Source organism: Lissotriton helveticus, chromosome 10 (genome assembly GCF_964261635.1).
Source record: "Lissotriton helveticus chromosome 10, aLisHel1.1, whole genome shotgun sequence".
Taxonomy (NCBI): domain Eukaryota; kingdom Metazoa; phylum Chordata; class Amphibia; order Caudata; family Salamandridae; genus Lissotriton; species Lissotriton helveticus.
In genome coordinates, this window is record NC_136071.1 from 445,030,884 (window position 1) to 445,047,911 (window position 17,028).

General features: G+C 43.8%; 1 protein-coding gene across 1 annotated transcript in view; it reads left to right on the forward strand.

Annotated features, from left to right (window-relative positions):
- The window catches only part of IFT140 (intraflagellar transport 140), a 1,386,753-nt gene that overhangs the window by 164,364 nt on the left and 1,205,361 nt on the right, over positions 1 to 17,028 (forward strand). Inside the window, exon 5 of the mRNA XM_078662938.1 lies at positions 11,846 to 11,988. Coding sequence (XP_078519064.1) covers positions 11,846 to 11,988 — 143 coding nt within the window. The remainder of the gene's footprint in view (positions 1 to 11,845; positions 11,989 to 17,028) is intronic.

The following is a 17,028-nucleotide window of genomic DNA, read 5'->3' on the forward strand; positions in this document are numbered from 1 at the left end:
AGCCTCCGCGATTCGAGACCTGCACTTTCCACTGGTAAGATTATGTTAATGTTATAGCAGGATATGGTCATTGATGTTGAGACGCTGGGGACAGATTTTGATTGTGAAGTGTTTCTTCCCTGTCTGTTCAGGTGCGGAAGCGTGGAGGAGGGAACAGTTTATTCTTCGCTCAACAGGGGTGGAAGACTTGGTGTCTCCGCATACTCCACCCCCTTTTCTGGGTCATTAGTTCACTCACTGTTTATATCTCGTGAGTGGCTGGTGAGTCGGGGAAGTGGATTGGAACATACCTCGTTCCTGCAGTGTGTGGGTAGAGGGGGAACCCCACAGTGTTCACCAACGTGAATACAGTGATTGCAGCTCATCTGCAGAGATAAGGGTTGGTAATCTTTTTCTATCTCAATGACTTGCTGTTGAAGGCGAGCCCACCCTAAGCTGTTTCCCACCTCCAGACTACGGCGAACCTCCTGCTTTCTCTGGGGTTCACTTGCAACCTGCCAAGGTCGCACCTCTCCCTCTCAGATGCTCCCTTTCATCAGAGCTGTTGTGGAAACAGTGCAGTTTCAGACCTATCCTCCAAAGCGGATACCGATGTTTAAGCCTCTATACTGGATTTCGGTAACAGTGACTCTGGGGCTGCTTGGCCTCATTGCCTCCTGCATCCTGATAGTGACACATGCCAGATGGCATATGCAGGCTCTGCAGTGGGACCTGAGGTTTCAATGGGCTCAGCATCAGGAGAAACTCTCCTACATGGTCCAGATCTCAGAGGGAGCTTCAGAAGACCTGTAATTGTGGCTGGCCAACCGCGATTTGGGTCAAAGACAGACTCCTCTCCCTTCCCCAGCCAGATCACACTGTAGTGACAGATGCGTCTCTCTTGGAATGGGGTGGCTATCTGGAAGAGGTGGAGATCAAGGGTCTCTGGTGGAATCAGGTACAAGGAATGCTAAGGCTCAGTAGTTAAGGTAGCACTGCAGGCAGTGCTAATTCAGGAACAAGGAAAACAGCAACAGCTCACAAATAACTAAATCTCAGGAAACACTGGAAACAAGGAAATCAAAACCTGAGGAAACAAGGGTCTGTCTCACCGGTACACAGCTACAATGACCAACCTTGGACTGAAGGGAGCTGGGGCTTAACCCCTTCGCTGCGGGGTTAATCCCCCGCTGTGCTGAGGGGGAGGGGGCACGCACAGCGCCCGCATGCTCATGACGAGCTGAGTTCGTCATGAGGCACGGCGCTCCTGTGCTCATGACGAGCTCAGCTTGTCACAGGTGCATTACCTGCCGTGGAACGCTCAGCACAGCAGGGGAATTATCCCTGCATGGAGTGTTCCACGGCTCGAGCGCCGTGGCTCATGACGAGCTCAGTTCGTCATGAGCCTCGAAGAGGTTAAAAGAGCTCACAGTAATCACATGCATCTGGTGTGAGCAGGCTAGCAGCAGCCAGCCACAGGTGTGCGGATTTCCTCCACATATCCTTTGCCTGCAGGGGTGGAGACGAAGCAATGAGGAGAGAATTCTAGGTAATGGAGTGTCAGACTTGAGCAGGCTGGCTTCCACAAAACCCGGCATGGATTGGGAATGGATGGCCATTTCCAAGTAGAGTCCAAATGGCTGGAAGTCAGTATGGACATGAAGGAGAGGGTCTGGAAGCTTATTAGAACACTGGAGAGTCCCACAGTTCAGCCCCTTGGTGGTGGACACAAGAACGCAGGGAGCGAGTCGTGACAGCAGGTTCCCTGAATGCCAGGGCTAACAAACTCAGCTGTCTTGGCCTAGCGGATCCTGAATGGCGGCTCCATCCAAAGGTGGCGCAAGATTTCTTTCAGAAGTGGGGAGAGCCTGGGTGTTCACCTCTGCAGAGAACACCTATTATCAATTGTTTTGCGCACTGGAGTTTCCAAGGCAGCACTCGCTCCGTGGCGCTTTTCGTCTCAAGTGGAGCTCAGGCCTCCTGTACGTCTTTCCACCAATACCACTCCTATCCATAGTGTTCAAGAAGATCTGGAGAGACCAGGCCCAAGTCATTCTTGTGGCTCCAGACTGGGCACGGAGAGTCTGTAATCCCAAACTTCTCTAACTGAGCACCGATCATCCAATCAGGCTGCCCCTTCGGCAGGGGAGGGTCCTCAATCTGAACATGTCAACTCTACACCTTCTTGCATGGAGATTGAGCAGCAGCAGTTGACAGCATTCAACCTTCCTCCTGAAGTCTGTTAAGTGATTTTAGCAGCCAGGCGTTCCCATATCAAGACTGTGCATGCCTGCCGGTGGCAGAAATTTGGTAAATATTGTACAGAATGGTCAATTGACCCTCTTTCTGCTTCTCTTTCTCAAGTCCTTCTCTTTATGTTGACCCTTGCCTATCAGGGCTCTGCTCTGGGCACTCTTAAAGGATTCCTTTCAGCCTTGTCTGCCTTCTTTAGGCTACCATACTAACCCTCTTTTTTAAATCCCCTATTGTAAACAGATTTCTTAAGGGGCTTGTAGATGTGTTCCCATCTGCCCTATTCATAATGCCATAGTGGGATCTTAATTTGGTTCTCACCTTCCTGATGTTTGCTCCATTTAAACCTTTGCACAATTGCCCCCTCTGGCTGCTTTACATTAATTTGTTTTTTAACATCTTTTTTATTGATTTTGTGCAAAAAGATCATACATATACTGCAAATTACGTAGCAATCATTATTTTGTACAGTTCTTTGCTCCCATCACGATATCAGTTAGACAACAGGTTGCTAATACAAATCTATAAATTCTCACAGAAATCAAAAGTAACCATTTATCATTGTTCCAACAAAACAGGTTGACAAAGCATACTGCATTTCGTACAATTATCCAGTTCTATGCCACTAGCATCCAAATTATATCAACTACCTTTGCAAATATACCATTTCCGTTCCTGTTTAATCTTAACAACAACTCCCACCCTCATCCCTCCCCCCCTGCAGCTTGGTCCCTCTAGCTAATAACACATGCACATGCGTATCTTTATCCCGGCTTGCATGTTACCACTGTATTATCGTAGCACCTGGCTCCTGGGGGGGGGGGGGGTAATATGTAGGCTGGGGAGGCGCCCCTGCGTTCAATATGCCAGTATATCTATGGTAGCGAATTCCTCCATTATCATATTCCACTCCAAGGAGATCTGCGTCCTAATCAAACCCCTATATTCTTCCCTTTGTAACTCTGCTCCCTCCGCTCTTCCCCATCTAATCACCTCTGCGTGCCATTCCTATAGTGATGGCACTCTATAGGCCTTCCATTTCATGGTAATGTTCCTTTTTGCCAGTAGTAGTGCAAGGTTAGCAAATCTATGAGATGGGTTGCCTTTCTTCCAACGTGGCCCCAAGCCCAATATACAATACTCTAATGTGTCATTTTTGCGTGCCGGAACGACAGCCGTTAAAATCTGACATACCGACAACCAGTAATGTCTTAATCTCGGACAGTCCCACACTATGTGTAGCAAGCCCCTGTGTGATGCGTGGCAACGAGGACAGGCATCCTCCACCTCCTGGAACATAATACTAAGCCTATGCGGGTTAGGTATGCTCTGTGGAATAGCATTAACTGTATAAATTAGAATTTAGAGTTTCGCGATACTTTCCTGGGGTATCCCATTCCTTGTCTGTGAAGCCCCGACCCACATCTCTTTCCCACTTGGCCCGTAACGCCTGCAGCAAGGTCTCCGCGCCTGTGCGGATCCCCCGTGTCAGCCACCCAGTCAAGTGTGCCCCGTGTCCCATTAAGTATTGCATCGTGACGAGGTCGTTCGGGATGGGTTCCGTACCTTCCTGGGCCCACGTGCCTCTAATGTATCTCGAGATACCTGCATGTAGAAGAAACAAGGTGTCCGAAGTTCCATGTTCATGCACAAAGGCCTCGCGTGTCATCAGTAACCCCTCCGAGAAGAACGCTCCTACTGTAGTTATGCCTGCAATGGACCATGCCCCCAATGCACGAGCAGACACCACCCCCGACTGTAAAGGGATCCCCAGCAGTGGAATAGTAGGAGCATATGGTGGTAGGCATTTGCTATATCGCAATGCCCATCTCCAGTACAGCAATGCTATCTGTAATAAGTGCGGTGATGCTGGTGGGATCTTTGCTTTTGGTAGAAGGAGTCTGTGAATATCACCCCTGTCCCTATCCCGAGCCGACATTCCCACTTCATGCAGGTTACGGCCCGCCCGCTATTAAATTAGGCACCCCCATGCCACCCCGTCCTGTATTAAGTTGTAACTTCGCCAAGCCAAGCCGTCTTCTCCCTCCGCCCCAGATCAACTCTGACAGTAGTGAGTCCAGCATTCTAAACCCCCCCCTCTCCCCACCCCCCCTCCCCGATATCAGAACCGGAAGGTTGGTGAAGTAATAAAGCAGCTTTGGCAACACCACCATCTTAGTAATGGCAATTCTCCCAGCCACCGACAGGGGAAGCGAGGCCCAAAACTTCACCTGTGCCCTAATCGCTGCAATCGCTCTAGATAAATTACCATCCAGCAAGTCCGTCGCAGTGCGATAACCTGTATTCCTAGATATCGAAAGGTGTCGGGTGCTATATTAAATTCCTGATGACCAAAACGCAATCGACTGGCATGCGCAGGGCCGTCAAAGAAATAAGCATAGGACTTAGCAGCATTAATTGTGAGGCCAGACAACTCCTGGAATGAGTCAAAAACCACCGGCAGGGGTTCAAGGTCCATATCCATGTCTTTGACGTACGATATAATATCACCCGCGTATGCAGAGACTATATGCGTCATTGGACCTCTGACTATTCCCCTACCCTCAGACATGAAGCAGAGTCTACTCAAAAGGGGCTCCAGCGCCAATATAAACAGTAAAGGTGACAACGCGCACCCCTGCCTTCTGTATACTGTGTACTGTGGGGATATGTGCTGTCCCGTGCGCGCGCGGGCTGTGGGACGCGTATATAATAACCGCACCCATGCAATATATTCGTCAGGTATGCCAAACCTGGGACGGGCATAAAACATGTCGTCTCAGTGTAACGAATCGAACACCTTTTTTAAGTCTAGCGATATGCACCCTTCCTCTGTTCCCATGTCCACCGTACCCGCCATAACCTGATGTAACCTTCTAATATTCAGCGCCGTGCTTCTCGCAGGTACAAACCCGCACTGATCGGGATGTACCAATGCTGGAACAAACTGACAGAGCCTATTAGCTAATATTTTACTCAGGATCTTATAATCCGAATTAAGTAGAGATAAAGGCCTGTACCCAGACATATCAGTCCCGTCTCGCCCAGGCTTCAATAGTGAGACCATTGTCGCCTGTAGCGTTGTGAGAGGGAGTTAACCAGAGTCCCGCGATTCGTGATATAGACATTGCAAATGTGGCACCAACAAATCAATGTATTGTGCATAAAATTCAACGGGTAAACCGTCATTGCCTGGGGATTTGCCGTGTGGAAGAGCCCTGATCGCCATTCTAATTTCTGGCCCCGTCACCGGTCCCTCTAGGTCTTTACACTGCTGCTGCGTGAGCTGTGGCAATTGTATTCCGTCAAAGAAGGATGGGAAGTCAGTGTCAGGGTGACTCGTCGGTGGCCTGAGACATATGAGCAGTCCTACAGCTCGACAAGTTGCATCACTCCTAGATCCATGGCATTGTGCATATTTATAGTAACAGACACAAGACTGATCTTGAGTGCTCTCCAGCAGTGCCTCGGGGATCAATGGTCTCTGGAAAGACACCATGCATCTCACAATATCGACCCTAAACTCTCTGGTATGGTGGTGAAAACCAAAAAATGTGGTAGTTGGAGTTCCTTTTCGGAAAAAAGTTAAATTCAGACCATAGTCACAGATTTCTCCCTATCAGGATGGGGAGCTCACATGCAGCATCTGACAATTTAATGTCCATAGACTGACCGAGAGAAGACTTCTTTTATCAGTTGTCTAACTGAAGACAGTGAACTCCTTTCTTTCTCATCAAAGTACATGATCTAAATGGACAACGCCACCATCATGCACTATGCCAAATAACAGGGTGAAATAAAATGAAGACAATTCTCCTTGCAGTCTCAAGCCATATGGCAGGCTCTGGCCAGAGTCTGCCACGGACTGCGATTTATATCCTAGGGATACAGAATCAGGAGGTGGATTTCCTCAGTTGATATCATGAGGGAAATCAAGATGCGGTGTTGAAAGAGTCATAGAGGACAGTGGTTGTTATTCCATTGCGTGCTAGGAAATTGAATACTTCCATACGTTCTACATCTAGGTTAATTAAAATTGAAAATGTCATTGATAAGGGCACATTTAGTGGCCATAACTACTTATAGAAAGTGTCTGCAGCAGTTGTCCTTCTCTACGAAACCAGTAGTAGACTGATTCTCCACACTACCTGCATTAACATGGCCTCCGCTGGCTCTACCCGATGCTTCCCCTTGTGTGTGCATTGGTCCTGAATAGTGCCTCCTGTTTTGGTCAGGAACTGATCGGGGTCAGATCATGAATGAGCGTCAAGTCCTCGAAGGACATGAGAGTACCAGAATAGTCTAGATCGCCCACTGATGTTAACCTTGCCTGTGTCATGGCAATCTATCCACTCTACATGCCATCTGCGAGAACCTTGGGAACACCCAAAGTGGGATTTTTAAGAACACAGGGAAACTCATTTGCCCTTTTACACTGGTATGTTTGCCAGTTATATTGTGCTGCCCATAGGATCGTCGGGTCTTTACACTTTTTGTGTAAAACTTAATCTCTGACATCTGTGGGAGAAACATTGTTTTATAAATAGGAGAATTCAAAAGTCTTAACAGTGCTACCACAGTTCGAAGCAGCCCCGCCAGGTAGTACGCCTCTAAGCCAGAGATCCCCTGTACTCTCCTGTTAAGTGGGAGGTGTAAGGTGTCAAGGGCTACCCTCTTCCTACCTGCTATCCAAACCGGCTACTTAGTCAGTGAGGAAACAGATACTGCAACCTAGTTCAATGTAGATATTATACGACAACATTATGGACATTCAGGAGACCAATGACATCTCTGATAGGCTAACATTGTCTGTGATTTTAAATGAACTCGCAGATAAAGACATTCTAGAGTGTAATGTATATTGGTGAATAGCTGACAAAAGGTGTTCCAGGGTCGGCGGAAGCAGTGGGGAATTTCTCAAAAGTTTATGACTTCAATGAATGTTCCTATGATACAGAACCAGGACTAAAGGTCTGTTACCTTTTCTTTCCAACATAGGGCTCTTATTAGCTCAATGGGCCGTAGCTAAATGCTATAGATCTAAGGAGGCTCAAGAGATCATAGGAAAGGATGACCACTTAGTAATTCTAGGGTTGAGGCCTGTGGAACCTGTTCAGTATTTTTGTGTAACATTGTGAGGGTTGTGCTCTGTCCCGAGTTGATACGTGTGTGGCCACCAACTGTATATAGAATTAATATTGTATCTTGTTATACTCTGTTTGCAGAGATGTACAGTTGTTGCAGATGCCATTGTTAAGGATTGTTTTGTAACTTCTCTTGAAATGACAATAGAATTGTCTCTAAAAAAGAAATGTGAAGGTATGAGATGCTCATTGGCATGCAAAGGTACCTTCACTGCATGTATGTCTCACTTGCATAAATGCAGAAGCCTATTATGACCGCACAAACAAGCAAGTGTGTGCTGTGTCCAAACACCCCAAGGACGTTTAAGCACAGACTCCGAAACCATTGGTACCTGCATTACTGGAAAATGTCACAGCATGTGTACTGCACCTGTGATGTCTTGATGTGCCCACTGCCAAAGTCACTAACTACACCACTGATGGACTGTGTGGTTAAAGTCAAGTGGGAGAATTGAATAGCTTTAGGGTGGTGGATGGGAATTGTGTGGAGTTTGGAACTAATGTAATGTTTTAGAAATGCATACTGTAGTGGAAGATGCAACATTTGCCTGTATATATTTGTTTCTGTTTGTTGTCAACTATTTTAACCGCTGTGCTCAAGATAAAGGTTAATTGGAAGGAATGTGACAGCTCAGGCGAGGATTCGCCAAAGGGTTCAGATGTATACAATTAATCAAAAGGTGGATAGGACACTTGTAACCACGTTACACGGAGGTATGTTAGATAACCCTCATAAACGCTGTGTATTGATCGTGCGGTTTATATCTTTTTCTCCGCCCCACACACGCGTTGTGCCATTTATCATCGGGTTAACTAACGTGCTTCATGCCCGCCTCACCCAGAGGCATTCTCTAGTGTTGCGTGGCAGTATCCAGAGAAACTCCGTGCTAATGCCCTCACATGAAGGTTATAGTTAAAAAACTTCTAGTCTCCATGCAACCAGTGGACTTTTTATTTTGTTGGATGGATGACCACTTAAAAAATGGTGGGTATGCTAGACAAACCGCGTAACTAGGTCTGTTGCATATCACTTGAACATACAAAAAAACGTCGACATGTTTCAGCTCCTTATGGCCCAGCCGGGTCTGTGGAGCCTTCGTCAGGACAGAAAGGTTTAAAAGTTACTTACACGATTTGTGCAGTATATCTGGGTTATTTGATTTTCTTACCCACAGTTTTTCTCGGTATTCCTCACCTGAAAAATAGTTATAGTAGTATTAAGATCATTGTCATGTTTAGAGAGGGGTTGGTGTGGCTAAAAAGAAACATGATTATGATTATACACATATTATTGTGTTTACACTGTATTATTTACTCTTAGAGGAATGTGTGTGGCGAATTAGAGTAGAGAGCGACATAAATCATTTTACATAGATTATTCAGCATAGTTCTCATATTGTTCAGTACAGGAGTCTTAAGTATCTAGAAACGCCATCGTAAGGAAACTGGGTTATGGGTAGTTATCCTCACAATGCGTATTTGCTAATGAACACAGTACATGTTTTTTTTAAAAAGTGCACGATCTAAAGGACACAAAAGGGCACATTTTGGGGTATACAGTGGCAATGTTACTCGTACTATTTGTTAATCATACTTTTTTGTAAAGAGGTTGGCGACTCCTTTACCTTATTTTGTGGTGATCTCTCCCGGAAAAAACGCTGTTTGGATAGAAAAGAGGGAGGGGCACACAAAGAAACTGGGCATTTCAAAGTACCGGATACATGCTATAAAGACAATTACATTTTCGAGTCCGGATATAAAAGTTTTTACCTTAGTTTCTCAAACAGTAATCGTCCTCAGGGGGAAGGACTGCTTCGTCCCAGGCTGTGCTTAAAAAAGGGGGAGACAGTTGGAAGCTTTTTCCTAACATAATACACACGCCACGGGGATTTTTGCGCTAAGCGCCATTCTTACCCGCGAGGCAGGTTGATTCCGCGTCTGGTGCTGGCTCTGCCCCCTGGACGCGGAATCAGCAGATCCCGCGGTATTTTCTAGACATCCGGACTACGGAGATAGAGAGAGGACTAAAATCCACAACGTTAGTACTCTCCAACGTTGCTAGTGTGTTATTGGATTATAAGCCTGTCATTATAAATGTACACAGTTCTGCCATTACAAATCTAAGGAGGGTATGTTATGAAACGGAGCTATACACACAATCATTAAGGGAATAATTCTTTACAAAAACGGTAAAGGGATATTAATCGAGTATTAATAAGCCAGTGCCAATGAATTGTCAATATTTTCAAAATATTCGAAGTTGGATTATCGTGAGAAATGGTGCCACGAGATGTCATCATTCAAACCATGTTGATTTGTTTTTAATCTGTCCACCCAACGTTGTTCTTTTTCATACAGAATTTTTTCTGCATTTGCGGTACCTTCTTGTAGCTTTTCAATGACTGTCCATTTTAGTTCATCAACGTTGTGACCTAACTCTATGAAGTGGGTGCATAATTTTGTGTTACTCTTTTTTAACCGGATATTGCTTTTGTGTTCTCCAATCCGTAGCTTTACTTTTCTGCAGGTCATCCTTATGTACTGTTTTCTGCAGGGACATGTTATCATGTAGATGACCTGTGATGAATTACAGTTAGTATGTTGTACTTGGGTCCAGTTCAAGGTTGGTGTTAATTGTAGGTTTTTTGATGTAGTTGTTGATTTGCATACCGAACAAGTGTCACATGGATAATGCCCTGTCACTGGCATCATATGCAGATCTCTTATCTGTCCTGTCAGAGTTCGATTTCTTAGACGTGTATGTACCAACATGTCACGTAAGTTCTTAGTACGTCTGTTTGCAAAACGTGGCTTCGGCCAATCTAATTTGCCTGTGTGCAGTATGTGCCAATTTTTATTGATCAGTTTGTTGACATTATACGTTGCAGGGCAGAATGTCGTGACGCATGTCATAAGATCTTTGTTAGGTTCCTTAGGGTGCGTTTCCAAAAGACATTCTCTGGGTTGATTTTTCGCTCTTTTGCGGCATTTTGATATTATTGATGGTTTGTAGTCACGTCTTAGAAGTCTCTCGCTGAGTTCTTTTGATTGTTCACAGTAATCACTCCCTTGGCTACAGTTTCTTTTCAGTCTTAAAAATTGACTGTATGGCAGATTGTCTCTTAAGGGTTTTGGATGGTAGCTCTTATATGATAACAAACTGTTCTTAGCCGTTGGTTTTCGAAATGTTTTTGTCTCCACTTGTCCATTTTTTATGTAGATTGTAAGGTCCAGAAAATCAATGCTTGTGTTATTTGAAGTAAAAGTAAACTTGAGCCATTGGTCTCTGGTGTTAAGCCAATCGATGAATGATTTTATGTCCTTTTCATTTTGCCATATTAGCAAAATGTCATCGATATAACGTTTCCAGTAGAGTATACTGGAAACGTAGGGGTTTGCATCGGTCAGGACGTTGGTGGTTTCAAATTGACTAACATAGAGCCCGGCTACCGAAGGGGCAAAGCCACTGCCCATCGATGTGCCATGGCTCTGTAAAAAAAAGTTGACCATCAAATTCGAATTTTTTTTCCGTCAAGGCTAATCGACAGCACTCGAGTATAAAGTGTCTGGGTGTTTGATAGTTCCATTCCTCCATGAAAAGTACATCCTCAAGCATTTCCAATGTCTCTTTTTGTGGTAAGCTTGTGAACAATGACTCCACATCTAATCCTACCAGAATCATTTTTTGTTTCAGATGTATAAACTGAATCCTGCAGCAACATTTTTAGGACATTGTTCATCTGTAAAGGAATATGCCGAAAGCAGATATAAAGTCTCGGGAAAACATCTAATTTATTTATTTATTTATTGATACATTCACATCAGGACTACAATAATATCTATGGAGATAAAGCAGAAATATTTTTACTTACATGAGGACAGTACAGCATATTTGGTCATTTGAAAGCATATATTATATATATATTATATATATATATATATATATATATATATATATATATATACACACACACACACACACACACACACACACACACACACACACACACACACACACACACACACACACACACACACACACACACACACACACACACACACACACACACACACACACACACACACACACACACACACACACACACACACACACACACACACACACACACACACACACACACACACACACACACACACACACACACACACACACACACACACACACACACACACACACACACACACACACACACACACACACACACACACACACACACACACACACACACACACACACACACACACACACACTCTCTCTCTCTCTCTCTCTCTCTCTCTCTCGTATTATCCAATTAAATGTGAACATTTCTTATATCAAGCGGTCTAACAGTTGCTGGTGTGCATGAGTCGAGACCAAATAGTCATAATTTTTTGTGTCTTGGGGGAGCGGGGTTGCCAGGGAAGGGAGAGTCAAGCTCTGGTTTTAAACATAGGCTTACTACCCGCAGGGACCTGGCACTGCTGGCGAAGGCAGCTGTTAGTGGTGATGAGAGAGCCCTGGACATGTTCAACTGGAGGAAGTCTGGCAGAGGAGCTCAAATGAAAATCGGCTCCCAGGACGGACACAGCTTCTTCGTCAGCACAGCAGATGGTAAGAGCAACCCATCGCAGCCTGCTGGGAAATGTTCTCCCATGGCACTGGTACAGGCCCCCACCTTCTGATGTAAGAGTGAAGTGTGTTCACTGTTGTTTCTCAAGACACAAGTTCTGTTTGTTACATTGGTATGCAAAGGTAAATGATCTATGAATTTACATTTCCTTCGAAATACATTATTAGATGAAATGAAATGCATTTTATCGACAGTGCTAGTCACAGAGTAATTCAATGTGGCGAATTGCCTTTGAAATGTTGTGAACTCCGACTTGCTTTGTAACATGCTTGATTTATTCCCTGCGGTTGAGCTGGGCATCCTCAATTGCCAATGTTTAAAAAGCACTTTTCACATACGCTTCTGTAATATTTTTCCATCCACGCAAATCGTGCAGTCACTCCACCTCTTAATGTTGTCATCTGCAAAACCTTCACAGGCAAAAAGCTGATGGACAGGAAAAGGCTGTTAAATTTTGCCCTCGAATTGGCTTTCTCAGGTGGCAAATCAGTTTGTAGCTCTCCCTAAACCAGTGGTTTCAAGGCATCAAGAAAGATGGCTTCTTAAGTGCCTGCCAGCTCCTCCCCTTCAAAGACCCAGCCCTTCACATTACAACCTCTGCTTCGAAGAAGCAGACTTCTGGTGTCTGATGAGAAACTATTGGGAAATCTTGAAATAAAGGTGGAGCATGAATCACCTTTGGTTTGATATCCAGTGTTGGTGTCACAATGTCACTGATGATCCCTGCAGCATGGAGGGCCGCACCTTCCAACGACACTAAGTCAATAGCATTGATGGCCACAGAGGACACACAGTCAGTGGCCTCATTGTTGCCAAAGCAGCAGAAGCACACGTACCATGTACAGTAAGTTTCTCTGCCATTTTGAGCCCCTTCCAGAAAAATTCTATTATTACAGGCGTAGTGAACCAGGCATCCGCATCATTAATGTCTGCAGTCCACCCTGCGCTTGTGTTTTCTGCAGTAGTTCACGTGTTGCAGACAGCCCTCCTGAAGTCACACTTCATCATCTGGTCATACCCCTCCAACCTTCTCATCTCCTCTCTCCGCCTCAATGAACTTTTCTCGTTGAATGTCAAGCATCAACAACTGTTATTTTGACTTCTGCTGATGCTTCAACAATTGCTATGCATTCCAGGATTTCTCCTCTTGCAATATCTTCTCAGCCTCTCAAGTTGATGTTTGGCGAGCCACTCTCCAAGTGGGGGGAGGGGACAGTAATGATGATGAATGTGGCACACTGGGACCAGATCCCCCGATGCCGTTTGTCACTAGGGCTTGAATATGCACTGTATGCCCCACTTTCAGGGAAAGGAAACCACTATTATAAATGTCCACACTAAAATTGTGATAGCAACGCTACCATCCTCACGGTGACATGTTCACATATGTCTCCAGACTTCCTAAACTGTTTGAAGGGCTTGTTTCACTGTTTTTACAACAGATTTTTGTTTATTTACTGACACCTAGAAAAGTCAAGATATCAGTTGTCATTTATAGTAACTAGTAACTAGACCCTAAGCACCTAAATCTAAATTCCAAAAACTGGTACTACTGCTGTTGAACCTATTTGCAGCTCTGGAAAACACAAAATGTCAGTTCTTTGCCTGCAGATAGTCCTATCCAGGGAATCAAGGTGAAGTGCTTTTGACTCTCAGGTATGGGATATTTGCCTATGCCTTTCATCCAATCCACTGAGTTCCAGTTTTTTCTGCAAAGTGGAAAGAAGAACCTTGTTGAATTATCCTAATGGCTTTAGCTGGGGCTATAGAGTTTTGGTGATCAGGCCTCTGGAGCCAGGACGAAATTCACACTCAAAGTCTTTATCTTAAAGTTTAAAAAAAATCTGTTTCTAGGCACTGTCCGAAACATATTACCCTCAAAATACAGCCTCATGAGATCTCCCCGCACTTACTGTAGTTGGCCAGAGTGAGACTCAAGTAACCAATATGTATGTGTTCATATGGCATCTGCATCAAAATACATCTGGCCTACGTTTTCTCCATCAGAGTGATCAAAGAGTATTTGAGAGAGCTAGTTCCAACTTTTACATCACTTGTAAAACAACCAGCAGCCTGGGAGATCACCTGTGCTGGATGCGCCCATGTTGAGCCCTTCATGCTCATTCACAAGGCTCCACTGCAGATGCTTCCTTTGAAGATGACTGTTTTGCTTACCCATTGCGTTTTCCTGTCAAAGAATCATTCACTAAGTTCAGCGAAAGTACTCTGTGGACTGACTTGTATTTCATTCTTAAAGTGGCAACTATTTTTCACCTCAATGAGACTACATTTACCAACTTCGTTTCCTCAGTCTTCTGCTGTGGCTGAAAGGTTACTTCCTTTCGGATTTTGTCTGACCTATTATATGGCCAAGGACAAGTCTTCCTACTCTCCAGCCAGCTCTTTGCCTCCTTTGCCAATGCCAAAAAAGTAAATCATTCTTTAAAAAGCCATTTCCTACTGGATTACGACATGCATCAGTCTATGACGCAAAGTGGGAAAGATGGGAGCCCACTCCACCAGAGGGAGGCATGCATTATAGACGTGTTTATTACTGATGTTTGTAAAACAGCTACATGGGCTACTGCACACACCTCCCCAAGCATTATTGCCTTGACATCCAGTTAAGATAGATACTGCTGTCTGACTTACTGTGCTACAGAACCTGTTTCATTAAGGTGAACCTCATCCCAACTTTAGCTATTTTTACCCTTTTTGGTACTGCTTTCGTAGCCATAATTCAAGCTTGTAAAGCATTGAAGGATCCAGTACTGGAGAACAATTTCTTGCTTGTGTTAGCACTTTTACATGTGCAGATTTCGGGATCCATAAAGCTCTATCTGATGAATCGGAATTTAAAACTGAGGCTGCTCCATAAATCAATACATTTAAACAATGTGAAGCACATTAGGCTCCAGAAGAGAGACAGAGAAGGGTAATGTTTCAAACCATAAAGATTTCTTATAAGTTAATCATTTACAAAAGGCAAAAATCATGACATTTATATCTATTACTCAGATATTAATACAGCAAGTAAGATGTAGTATAATCAAATCAGGCATATAAGAAAGAGAGGTCGAACCCGTATAAGGTCGCCTCGAAGTGAAGGATTAAGAAGAGTCAGTTCTCCCATAATGAGAGTACCCTAAAACCTTCTACTCTGCTCTAAAATGCATCGAAAACAGACTGAAGCATTCTCTACTGTAATATTCTCTGAAGAAGCTTAAATCACACAATTCTAACATATTCTACACCTATGCACAGTTCTAATAAAATAGTCTGATCAGGCTAAAGTTAAATAATACACTTGTGTACTCATTAGGTTCTCAGGATTCATCACAATGCATCTCCAATCTGCCCTTCAAACTTACATGAGATACATGGACAAGCTGTATTCTGCAGATGCCTCCATGAGTAGTCCATCCAAATCTAACATTCCACGATTATCTTACTGAAAAAAGAGACATTTCACATGGCAAAAGAATATTGTGTTCAAAAGATACGTTTATTTTGACCATCGGTCATTAAACAGCATGCCATTAAAACACAACCTTTGATTAAAATTGTAAAAAAGCATTATTAAAAAACAAAGTGATTATTACAAATTCATTATCTCCTTACCATAGATAATTTAATTATCCTAAAATTGCACTTAGTTTTGTTAAAACAAATACATACTCAATGTATGGACACAATCTAAAACACCTATATAATCTAGACTTTTTGATTTTCTGTTTAAACCACTTAAAATTACCATATTTACAAATTCTCTTTGTCAGTACACAGACAACTCCTCCATTCCATATTCCATGAGTAACCTTTTAACCCCCTTCATATACTTCGCCACTGCTATTGCTATATCGAGGAACTGCATGTCCATGAGGAGCTCAATTGCTTGCATCCGTGACCCAATCCCATACATTAAAAATACTGGACATAGGAACAATTTTCGTTTGTCTAGCAATTTTTTGCAATCAAACAGAATGTGAAGGCAATTACATTTCATACCCATCCCACATTTACACCTGCCCTCATGGTCCATCAGTATTCCTTTTATTTTGTCATTGGCTCGAGCGGAGTTAATGCCTACTCTCATTCTTAAAAGTTCCATTCTGAGCCATTGATTTGGTCGGGTATCTAGGTAAGGATACCATTTTTCATTCCTCCAACTATTTATCAAAAATTGCACTGACTCTTTTTGTCTCAAATACTCCATATCACTTAGTCTGGACTTTTCCTTCGCTAGGGATTTGAGTACACTTTTTGTTTCTTCAATAAGCAAGGACTGGGGGTCAATTTTCACCTTCAAATTTTCACTGATGGAGTACAGTTTCTTACTTATTACTTTCGCCCTCTTTAGTTCGCTCAACTGTATCTCCTTCATACACCAAACCAACACTTTACCATCTTCCCCTGCCCCCAGTCGTTTCCAGAATCTAAGTAAACTCACTTGGACCTGGGCATTCCATGATATCAAATCTAGCTCTAGCCTAATGGCCCGGATCATTGATGAGCTAGGCAGTGACATCAATGCTTTTAAGCATTTACCTTCCTTGCTGACCCACATACTTTTCCCTCCTAAACATAACATTTCTGCCCCATACTGCAGTTGTGGGGGGATCATTGCATTAAATGCCTTCAACAGGGGTCTATGGGACATAGCACCATAATTACGATTGAATTTTTTCAGCCCACAGACCAAGGCTAAAGCTTTGGCTTTCTGGGCCTCCAAGTGCGTACTCCATTTCAGTGACCTGTCAAACCATATTGCCAGGTATTTATATTTGTTGACCACTTCTAGTTTTGTTTGCCCCAAAAAACAGTTCCTATTTTGATCTCTCTTCCCAAAGCACACTATTTTGTTTTGTCCATGTTAACTGTAAGGTGTTTTGAAGCACAATATGCATCAAACGCATTTAGCTTCCTCTGCAGACCCACTTCTGTTTGATCGAGAATTACTAAGTCGTCTGCGTACAGTGGACAGGACACATGCTTCCCATTTACCTTTGGGCTTGCGCTTC